The sequence below is a fragment of the Myotis nattereri genome, assembly GCF_964212035.1.
Source record: "Myotis nattereri genome assembly, chromosome: 11".
Taxonomy (NCBI): domain Eukaryota; kingdom Metazoa; phylum Chordata; class Mammalia; order Chiroptera; family Vespertilionidae; genus Myotis; species Myotis nattereri.
Window position 1 is genome coordinate 31743724 of NC_138086.1, and position 12139 is coordinate 31755862.

General features: G+C 37.4%; 1 protein-coding gene across 1 annotated transcript in view; it reads left to right on the forward strand.

Annotated features, from left to right (window-relative positions):
• Nucleotides 1-12139, forward strand: part of LOC308527346 (putative maltase-glucoamylase 2) — a gene marked incomplete at both ends in the record, with an annotated part of 76193 nt that overhangs the window by 10637 nt on the left and 53417 nt on the right. The window contains 7 exons of the mRNA XM_081102657.1: nt 551-650; nt 1370-1482; nt 1982-2107; nt 4873-5004; nt 5099-5197; nt 7584-7697; nt 8598-8679. Coding sequence (XP_080958783.1) covers nt 551-650; nt 1370-1482; nt 1982-2107; nt 4873-5004; nt 5099-5197; nt 7584-7697; nt 8598-8679 — 766 coding nt within the window. The remainder of the gene's footprint in view (nt 1-550; nt 651-1369; nt 1483-1981; nt 2108-4872; nt 5005-5098; nt 5198-7583; nt 7698-8597; nt 8680-12139) is intronic.

Genomic DNA, 12139 nt, shown 5'->3' on the forward strand with positions numbered 1-12139 from the left:
AATAACTTGATTGAGGTATAATTATAGACCATAAAATTCACTTGGTTTACGTGTACAATGCAATGGTTTTGGTACATTCACTGAGTTGTGCTGTACTCAAATAATGCTAACTTTGACATAACATTAACATAATCCAGTTTTAGAACATTTTCATCACTCCAAAAACTTTTACATTTCATTTCTATTTACATCCTGTCTCAGACCATCACTAATTTTTCTGTCTCCACAGACTTTACTTCTGTGGACATTTTATAAGGGAATCATGGCCTACTGTCTTTTGTGTCTGTTTCTTTTACTTCGCATAACATTTATGAGACTTACTCATGTTGTAGTATGTGTTAGCGTTTCACTTCTTATTGCATAGAGTATCCCATTGTGTGGAAAGATCATAAACACACGTCGATGTTACCATTTTCATACCTTTTGGGTACAATACTAACTACAACATATGTTGACCAAGTACATGTTGTGCATGGCTTTTGGTTATATTTTGGGGTGAATGAGAACATTTTACATATGTACTATTATTTCTCTTCATGTTTGTTGACAGGGCATGATTAACTTGTATGGAGCTCACACATTCTTCTTGTGCCTTGAAGACACCAGTGGCTCCTCTTTTGGGGTCTTTCTGATGAACAGTAATGCTATGGGTAGGAAACATCATTTTACCTTGGCAGGAATATGTATGGGGATGCCGCTTTTATAAAAATGACTCATGTGGTGAGATCACGGTTTAACAGGAGGTATATTGGACCTACTATGCTTCATCAGAAACTGGAAACAGAAAGCAGTTTAACCTGTCTACAAATCCAGTTCATGCTGGAAGCTACTTTTATTGAAAATGGCCTCAGAGGTCTCTTTTTGTGTAATGTTTCCCATAATATTTTGTAGATGATAGGATTCACTGATAGACCCATCCCAAAGACACCTGTAGGTTCAACATGTAAAATACTGTCCTTCTGTAGCTGTTTCTCACAGCCCACCCTTTCCCCACTCCAGAATCTTCCTCCTCCAGCTTCTGGATGAGGGTTTATTTTTATTTTTAATTGTAGATCAAATGATCTAATAAGGTTGTAAACATTTTTCTTTTCTCTGAAATTAGTAGCAAATCCTAGACATTTGTATTTTTATATGGCCAGATTAAAATAGAATTTGTTTTTCATTCTCCTAAAAAAATCAATTAATTCCTCATGGGTGTTGTACTCATTTAATATTTGATAAGCTTCAGCAATCATGTAAAGGAACAGGTCTGATTTTCATCTCTTTCAAAATGAGACAGACTGTTTTCGGTAGCTCACATATTTAAATTCTGCAGAAGAATATATTTTCAACCATGAAACTGTAATGGCTCTTATTTTAATACTTGCAGAGGTCACCCTTCAGCCGGCTCCTGCAATCACTTACCGCACCATCGGGGGCATTTTTGACTTTTATGTGTTCCTGGGAGACAATCCAGAAGAAGTGGTTCAGGAATACCTGGAGGTATGGCTTTGTAGTTAGATAGTCTTTATTGCTGCTATTTCATACACTCATTGTAAATTAGCCTGGGAAAGATAAAACTTATGGGCAAACTATGGATCATATACGTTGGGATTGTGAGTCTTCCATTCATCGTATGTTTATTCTGATGCACATTTATTGAGTGCCTTCTGTGTGCTAAGAGGCACCGTGCAAGGCTTGAGAAATGTAAAAATAAGTCATTTAGTGGAGTTTTAAACAGATGCTGTGCTGTTTTCAAGGAACTCATGGTCCAACCATGCATGATCAGTCATCCCGAAGACCTGAGGCTACAAATCAGTAAAGTTCATTCATGCAGTAAATAAAAATTTAGTGAAAATAAATTATGTACAAGGAATTGGCTCTGATATTTTAGATCTGAGAACTTAACAGATAATGAAATGGAGACAAAGTTGTCTGTATTGGACATGTTGCTACAAACAGTGTTTATTCTAAATGCTTGGACACTTCTTTATTTTTCTAGCTCGTTGGACGGCCATTCCTGCCTTCCTACTGGAATCTTGGTTTCCAGCTTAGTCGCAGGAATTATAATAACATCGAGGGCTTGAAAGAGGTTGTAGACCGAACTCGTAAAGCTAGGATCCCATATGTAAGTTGGAACTTATCTTATCATAAACAAGATTCCATTTTCTATCTTTTATTTTTTGTACCTAATTCAATTTACTAGGAAAAATACAGATAGATAAATTGGTAGATGAATGGATAGATGATAGATAGATAGATAGATAGATAGATAGATAGACACACCTACTGTCATAAATTTGCAAACTAAATTACCTATGTCATCATGGGAAGAGCGCAGTATGAAGTCAGAAGGATATGATTTTGAATTTTAGCTTTTCCTCTTTCTAGCTCTATGCAATGTTGGGCTAGTTAATTACCACCTCTGTGTTTTAGTTACCTTCTTTATAAAATGAAAACCTAAGGCTTCCTCTGGTGGGCTGGTTGTGAAGAATGCCTAAAACTGTGCATGTAAAGCAGGTGACACCAAGGATGAACTCCATCAAAGTTAGTTGCTATTTCCTAAGAGAAAGCACCACCTGGGTGACATGGCTAACAGGTGCTGATTATTATAATGGTGACTCACGGCGAGTTTTGCATAGTGACCCTGGATATTCTTTCCAGATCTAACATACTCATTTTGAAAGCTCTGTGGTTGTAAAGTATTTATGATGACCAATGTCCACTAGTAAATAAAAAGATCCTTATTAAGTGTATAATATTTGAAAAGTTTCTCCCTGGAGATGTATAACATATGGTTAATGAGGTTATCAAAACAATTTATTTTGGGCTCAATCTTTGGAACTGTGATACAAACATATATTTGATTAATACCTGAAGGAAGATAGTATGGGTGGAAATGACTTTGGCCTGATCTCAGAAGCTTTCAGTCTCCTCTCAGAAGAGCAATGAGGGCAGGCAATGAGATGAATTTTTCTTGTGAGAAAACCTAGTCATTGTATGATTTTGTTGTTAAGGGGAAATGATTATTATGTATTTAGTTTTACTTAACCGATATCTGCTATCAACACCCAATTCCAGGAGGAACTAGGCCAAATCTTGCCACATCATTATTTTACAAAACGCTTTCACATTCATGGTTGACCTTCACTTATTGGTATTTTGCAAATGAGGAAATGCAGACATTGCAATGTTAATCACTTTCCTGAGGTCACTCTACTAGCTCAATGACAAGCCCAGGATTCAAAAGTGGTTCTTTTTTTTTAAGTTAAGGTTTTGTTTTTTGTTTTAAATATATTTTATTGTTTTTTAAATATATTTTTTATTGATTAAGATATTACATATGTGTCCTTATCCCCACGTTATCCCCTACTCCCTCCCCCCCCCCCTCATGCCCTCACCCCCAGCCCCCTGTTGTCCATGTCCATTGGTTAGGCCTATATGCTTGCATATAAGTCCTTTGGTTGATCTCTTCCCCTTACCCCCACCCTCCCCTACCTTCCCTCCAAGGCCCGACAGTCCAATCAATGCCTCTCCGTCTCTGGATCAGTCCTTGTTTATCAGTTTATGTTGTTCATTATATTCCACAAGTGAGTGAGATCATGTGGTATTTATCCTGAGAGGGATAGAGAGTTAGAAACATCGCTCAGCTATCTCCTGCATGCCCCCTGGCTACATGTGGTATTGGTTTCAATCTCCCCCCAGGCCTCTGAAAGGAAAAGCCTTTTGAGGTCTTGCTGGTTCGGAAACAAATGAGCTTTTCTTTCATGGATCAGATCTTTCCCACCAGGTAATGGTGGAGGACACCTGGGTCCTAAAATGACTGCCCAGTGTTAGAACAGATGGTGCTGCATTGGCTATAGGCCACAAGCCACATTTTCCTTCAGTCCTGTAAGTTAAAGCCTCTGACACAGGGCCAACCGCAGGATGAATAATTATTTAAAAGACCTTCAGATGTCTTTGAAGTATGTGGCAATTGGAACAAAAGAGCATTTGCAGTCAAAGGGTCTATCACCAAGGCCCCAATTAACCCCCCACCTACTCCTGCATTTGACTTTGGGAAATGTCACTTAGCCCCTGTACATTTCAATCTCCCACTAAAAATTGTAACATCGGCTCCTCACAGGTTGGTATGCAAACACAAAAATAATGTGTGTATGAGAGTTTGGTTAATTAAAGCTCTGTCCCTTTGTCATTTATCTTTGTTAATTAGTACCCTAGATGTTTTATAAGGCAAGCAGGCTATTTTCTCCTCTTGTGATATGTTTTAACTTGATGTCTAGGGTCCAAGTTAGTACATGGTAATAACATTACTCATGGGCTCATTCAAACAAATATTTAAAGAGCACCGGTTTTAAATATTTATATTTTAAATATTCAAGCATCGGAGCTCTTAAATTACAGGGATGAACAAGATACAGTCCTTACCTTCAAGTTCCTCTCAATACCTTATGACAGGCATCTATCAAGGCAAAGAGATAAAACTACAACCTAAGAGTGTCCGACTCTTTCAAAAAGGGCTTATTTACTCCTAAGCAGTAGCCAAGTCCTGGAAGTTCCAGGATGATTAAGAAATATGCCTTGCCCTAGCTGGTATGGCTCAGTGGATAGAGCATCGGCCTTCGGACTGAAGGGTCCAGGTTTGATTCCAGTCAAGGGCACATACCTAGGTTGTGGGCTTCATCCCCATAGGGGGCATGCAGGAGGCAGCCAATCAATGATTCTCTCTCAAAATTGATGTTTCTACCTCTCGCTCCCTCTCCTTTCCTCTCTGAAATCAATAAAAATATATGAAAAGAAAAAGAAAAATGGCTTCAGTTTTAATGATGAAGAACCAGAGTTATCAGCATGGTGATATTGCCTCGGTTCTAATTGGCCAGCACTGTCTTCCAGGATGTTCAGTACTCGGACATAGACTACATGGATGGAAAGAAGGACTTCACTATTGATGAAAAGGCTTTCCCTGGTCTCTCAGATTTTGCCAAGAACTTACACGAACATGGACAGAAATATGTAATTATTATGGTATGTTCAAACACTATTCCATGGCCTACTGTTCCATTTAAAAATGCAAAAGACATTTATAAAAATAATATTTATTATCATATTTATTTACTAGAATCCTGGCATCTTACATGATTCTGAATACCAGCCCTATAAGAATGGAAGAAAAAAGAGAGTATGGATCTTGGGGAATAAAGGCTTTGTCACTGGACAGGTAATTTCTCAAAAAAAATCAGTATATTACAGTTATTTGGGGGAAGTTTGTGCTTTTGGTATGACAATGAGTAGAAGGCAATTTACAGTATTATTACTGTTTTCTTGGCTTTAGAGGTTTCTGTTATTTTTAAAACAGTAGATATAATAGTAGAATGATTAAAATTCTTAAGGATTTGTTTTCTAGTTGAAATATATTTGACATATAACATTTTATAAATTTAAGGTGTAAAGCATATTGATTTGATAATTTGATTATTACAACATGATTATCATTGTAGTGAAGGCACCTCTATCACATTACATATTTTCATTTCTTTTTTGTGGCAGAATAATTAAGATCTAGTCTCTAGAAAGCTAACCCTGACCCTCTAATAATACAGATGGTTGAAAAACAATATATTAGAAGAAAGTTAATTTATTCTTAAAGTTCTTCTGCCTTACAATTTATATCCCCAGACAATAAATTCAACTATGGTAATGGAGCAAGATGCTCATAGGCTAATGTGAAACCTTCCTCAGCTAATATACTTTTAATTTACATGAGACTTATAGATAGAGCCCAGCCTTTATCCTAAGGTAGCAATTTCAGGCATTTGAATAAGCTGCTTAGGAACCTATTTGCAGGGCAGCTGAGCTTTCAAGCATATTTTAAATCAAATCCTGTAGTCAATCTTCTCTTCCAATTAATTATGTGTGGGGTCAGCCCTAGATGATTGGATGATGGAAGATTTATTAAAACTGGTACTTCATCTAAAAGTTCATGTGGCCTCATTTCTTGTTGCTCCCAGGCAATTAACTTTGCAAAACTTACCGTTTTAGGGTTATCAATGAGCCCTTACCTAACTTCTCACTTAATTCCCATCATTGACTTTGTCTATGATACTTCTTTCTATTTACTTTCTTTTTCATTAATTCTAACTTTTCATGAAACAGTAGTTTCCTTCCTTCTCCAAACCAATTCTTTGCTTTTGCTGTTTTGTTTGATGTGAATTTCTAATATATCAGATAGAGCGATATTCATATATAAGTAGAAAATCAGAGGCCATGGTCACATAAAAAATTGTTTTGTTTACCAGGAAAGTAGATTATCCAGACTTATGAGTCATTTCAATAGTATTCATATTTGAGATGTATGTAATTAGGAATTTGCATAAAACCACAAAAATTTAATTAGATAGTTACCTCCATTGACTAATAAATAACAGAAATCATTTGATCTAAGATGTTGGCAGAGGTAATAGTGCTGGAGGTAGTGTGGGTTAATTATAAAGGAATTTGGTTAGAATGAATGTTCCTGGGCTTGCTCTAGGGACAATGTCACTGTAGGTGATTCCTTTGCCACACTATCTTTTCCTTGAGTTTCAAAGTTACTTCTGATTATTATATGGTGCTCCATCACCTAAAACAAAGAACCAAGACATAGATAGCTATTCATCATACTGCCTGAGCATAAAGTTGTCCCTAAATGACAATCTATAAATTTGTTGGGAAAATAAGCAAGAATGTATGTACAAAACTTTGTATCTTGTCAATTTAGAATTTTCAGTAAGTTGGCTATGATTATATCTTTGTGCTATTTGTGGGCAATGTTAAAAATGAATCTTTGATAGGAATAGATAAGAAGAGAAGATAGAATAAAATATATTTGACCTGAGTAAGAAGCACAAAATGCATTAAACTGTTTAAACAAGATTGTTTCTATGCCAAAACCAACATATCCTATATATTAAAAGGCCAGAGATCGTAACGGTGTCAAAACCATAACAACCGTTAGACCAGAACCACCACAGCCCCTCTCCAGGATGGCCCTGCCCCCCAGCAAGCGGTTATGGGAGATCAGGCAGGCAGGCAGAGTGGTTAGGGGCAATCAGGCAGGTAGACAAGTGAGGGGTTAGGAGCCAGTGGTCCTGGATTGGAGAGGGTGCAGGCCAGACTAAGGAACCGCCCCCCCCCCCCCCCGCACAAATTTTGTGCACCGGGCCTCTAGTTATCTATAAATAGCATTATTCAAATCAGGTTTTAGGTGATCTTCAATTAACAACACATTAAACAAAGTCATTCTCTTCTAAAATGTCATCTAGTTAAACTTTCCATATTTTAAACATGTCAATTGGCCTGACATATGAAATTTTACTTTTTTTTTTTTTAATCAGAGAAAAGCGACATTTGCTAGTTTCTCATCTCTATAATAAATTGTTTTTCCTTTTATTTTTTCTCCCTTTGGTTCCTTGCATCTATTTTAACATTTAGTTTTAGGAGGACAGTCACACGTTTTGATTCTAAAATGTAAGCTACATGGGCCTTCTGGTAGAAGAGATAGTAGCCAGCAATAAATGCATGCGTGAATCATCAGATAAACCACCACAAATTTCCTTGTTTTTTAGGGATATCCTGGAAAGATAGTCTTTCCTGCTTATGATAATCCAACTTGTACTCAATGGTGGACAGAAGAGCTTCAAGAATTTCATAAAATTTTGGAGTTTGATGGAGTGTGGCTTGTAAGTCATTATTCCAGTATAAAACTTACTTTGGAGACAGATATTTCTAATTTTAAGATGAATTTTAACTCTAATCTCTAATAAAATAGTTTACTTGACATAGTGATATTTAAAATCCTTTTACTTAATGTTGAGCTTATAATATACAATAAATTAGATGCCTCGACCCCCTGGATTTTAATTCTCAATCTGCTACCGACTGGTTATTTATTTTTTAAGAAAATATTTTGCTTTCTCATGGACTCAGCTTTTTCCTAAATTAATTGTCTTTTAACTTTAAAAATACTATTTTATTAGAAACTACAGGTGCCATTATTTGTCGCAATGATTTATTAAAATTTAAAGTAAATAATTAAAGAATAATTTAATGGTCCTTTTTTTTTTTTAGAGGATAGCAGGTGGGGAAATTTATTTGAAATTTGAAAAATTATATTTTTGTTAGCAGGATTACACATCACCTATTTGCAAGCTCTTTTAAAGAAATGGATTTTATCTCAATTCTATCTTCTTAAGCCCTGCACTGAGTAGAATAATAGAATGGGCAATTTATGAAGTAGAATATTACTCTATCTTAGATTCTTTAAAACAATACTGAGGCAATATCAGCAACAATAAAATCTCAGAAGGTATGAATTAGCCTTTGAAATAGTATTTCTTAGTTAACTAATTGAAATCAAGGTATAAAAGGTTAAATGTACCTGATATAATTTAGAGTTGGAAGGTACTGTAGATACAATCTAATCCAAAAGATGAAACAGAAGTCAGAAAATTTAAGATTACCCAAGATTCCAAAATCAATAAGAGATGCAAGCTATCCAGCCTCTAGTTCAGTAAACATTCTTTAACAACTATCTATAAATCAATAACATTTTCCACTTTGTGTATTTCGTGTCTCTGAAGGAAATGGAGGAAGTATCTGTTCTCCAAGGTTCTGATCATGGGTGTGAAGATAACACCTGGAACTACCCTCCTTTCACTCCCCGTAAGTTTTCACCTGTTTGTAATGATGTAGGCAGGAGATATTTAAAACAACCTCAGTGAAACTCAGTGTAGCCAGGAGCAAGTTCACTTTCCAATGGTTCTTTTGTTTTGTTTTGACTGTTTTTATTATCTTAGTAGGGGCCTGGTGCACAAAATCCATGCACTGGATGGGAGCTGGGGGTCCCTCAGCCCAGCCTGCACCTTCTTGCAGTTCAGGACCCCTCACTCCCTACCCGCCAGCTCGCTACTCTTTATCACTCAGCTCTCTGCTCCTTAGCGCTGCCCCGGATGCGGGCCTCCACCTCTGTGCTCACCAACCTTGAGCCTGGTTTCTGGCTAAGAGGCGCTCCCCCTGTGGGAATGCACACTGACCACCAGGGGGCAGCTCCTGCATTGAGCATCTGCCCATCGTGGTCAGTGAGTGTCATAGTGACTGGTTGTTCCACGGATCAGTTGATTTGCATATTAGCCTTTTATTATATAGGATTATTTTTATTATTTTATTAAACATTTTTAATGTTGACTTAATTGCAGGTGTCCCATTTTCCATGTGCTTTTCCCACCTCCACCCACTCCACTTCTCTCTCCCTGGAGACTTTACTGTAGTGTTTAGTCTTGCATTACTCTTTTGCTGACATAATCCAAGGGCAAGCATGTGGTGAAGGTCATATCTCTCCTGGCTGTGCCTCCTCTCTCAAATTCTACATTTCCCATCCTGTTTACTTCCTCTAAACCTTTTATACATGTTACATATGGTTCAATTTTAAACTTTATAAGAATATCAGAATACTGGAAGTACAAACTGCCTTCCATTGGAGTAAATCTGTAATATGTGTGTGTTTGTTTAGCTTATTACCAATAGCATCAATGGTTCCTGTTAGTCCTTCCAATTTATGAGTCCCATTTCCAGTCAAAGTCAATTTTCCAGTCCCTAATTTTAAAAGAATGTGTGTGTGTGTTTGTGAAACAGTGTAGTGTTGGTGGAAACAAATAAATCCTAACATCTAAGTGAAGTACACAATAAAAGTTTTTGCTCATATAATATTCTAGTGTGGAATGTGTGGCTCTCATCCCAGCAGTGACTCGGGAATCCAGTTACTTCCATCACCTGGTTCTCCTATCTCAGAGCCCTTTGTTTCCAGCTTCCTAGGTGAAGGAGAAATAGAAGGGTAGAGGAGATTTATGGATAAGCCTGGAAGTGTGTGTGTGTGTGTGTGTGTGTGTGTGGGGGGGGGGGGGTGGTGTTCAATTTGTTCACAGAATCTAATCACATGACTCTGCTAAACTTTCAAGAGAAAATGTGAAATATAATCTTATATTCCTGGGGAGAAGACGGCTTGGTGAGCACCTGGCCAGTCTCTGCCAGTTTCTTCTGGTTTCTTCACTTCACTGGTGCCTTTGAGCCACAGGTTAGCTGTTTCTTTACTCCTTTAAGAACTTTTTAGGAGGAATCTTGACTCAAACCAGCTAACTTCTTGCAAAATCTGTTTCTTTCCCCCACTTATTCTTCTCTGTTCATTCTGTGTTCCCCCAATTTTTTTCACTGTGTATCAGTTTATCATGTTTCTCTTTTAATCTCTTAATATTCTACTTAGCCAAAAATGTTTTATTTTGTTTCCTATAGAACATTGAAATCTCATTACCTTCTGTCTGCTTCTGACAAGGATCCTACTCCCTACCTCTCAGCATTTTGTCTCCTACATATGACAAACTGCTCTGCCTCTGGTCTACTTTTAATCTTTTCAGGATTAGAAAATACATCTGTAATACTCTCAACAATAAAGATTTTTAAAAAAGAAAGTACACTGTCATGAAAAAGATTTAGATATATTACCTTTGCTCATGGGAAAATCTTAGTATCCTTTCTTATCTATATATATAAAAGGCTAAGTATCTGCCCTTCCCTCTGACCGGTAGCTATGACATGCACTGACCACCAGGGGGCAGACGCTCAATGCAGGAGCTGCCATGATGCACACTGGCCATTTAAAAATAAACGGCACCATGGACCTGGAGCTGACAAACCAACACTCAGCATCCCCCAAGTGGGACACAGGCCCTGCTGCTACCCCAGAGTGACATCTCAGCAAATTGCAGCCAATGCTGCCAAGACCCCATGGTGCAAAATGTGGCCCACAGCCCAACCCAGCCTGGAAATGGTCGCTGTGGGCACCAGGTAATGATATCACTTAGCAACACCCAGCTTCCTCTCCCTAGCAACTAGCCTCCTTAGAGTTTCTTTAGCCCAGGAACCCAACTTGCTTTATAGCCAGGTGCAAACATTTTATAGTTTAACCAAATGTTTGTGAAGCATTTTCATGTGCCTCATGTCATCTGATCCTCACAGAAGTCCTGGAGTAGGTAGATAGGACACTCAGTAGAATCCTTTTCATTAGCTGGAAAACAGATTTAGAAAGTTTAGAAACTTGACCCAACTGAAAAGAAGTAAGAAATGGTGGAACTTGAAAATGACTTCAGGTTTTCTCACTGTGCAGAATATAGTCAAACACTGCTGTAGTTAAAAATTGCACCCTTTGTTCTCCCTGCTGATCTACAATAATAATCTGATAATAATCTGCTTCATGTTGATATTTACTGCTGTGCTGCTGACAATTACCTGAAGAGAAGTTGGGGTGCTTCACTGGGCTAGAAAAAGTTTAGCTAAATCAGAAAGCAGGTCTAATTAAGCAAAGTGTATTTTATATATAAAAAAGGCTAAGTTGACTCGTGCATGCACCATACATATAAAGCTCTCGGTGGCACCAATTGCACGCGTGTGTTTTGATCTGTCATTATTGATCATGAATTTAGTTGACACTTCTATTATAGAGAAAGGACGAATAGTGGTATTAAAATATTTTTTTCTAATTGATTTCCTTTCAATGTTCATGAATCCATGCACCGGGACACTAGTAATTAATCTAGTTGTGAATCTCAGGCCACAGACTGAGTCATGCCAGAAATATAATTGTCTTTATATTTTATAATTAAACATAATTTCAATCTCTGATTCTGCTGAGCTGGTGAGAAAAACTCAACCTCAGTCTTTCCTGGCTCTACCACTTTTTGGAATTGTGCCTCATATCTTATGAACAGGCAAGGCTTCATGAAGGAGGGCAGGAGGTATGGCCCCTTGGTACTGGTCGTCAAGTAGAAGAGGAAGAATGAGATTGCAGGCCACAAGACAGAAGTGTTGACCATTTTAGGCATAAGAAAGGGAAACAATGACTATGCTGATTTCTAAAGGCAGGATCTAAGTTCTCATTCATGAAAGCCCCCAAATATCTCATTTTTTAAAAAGTGTAACTGAGGTGTGAAGGCTTGTAATTTCAGAGTGTATATGTTCCCTTTTCACTGCCCTCCTATCTGTTCTTCATACATTCAATTCTCCTTGATTAAATATCTGTAGTTATGTGTGTGTGCTTTATTTATATTTTATCTCAGATTAACTTCCCATTGCT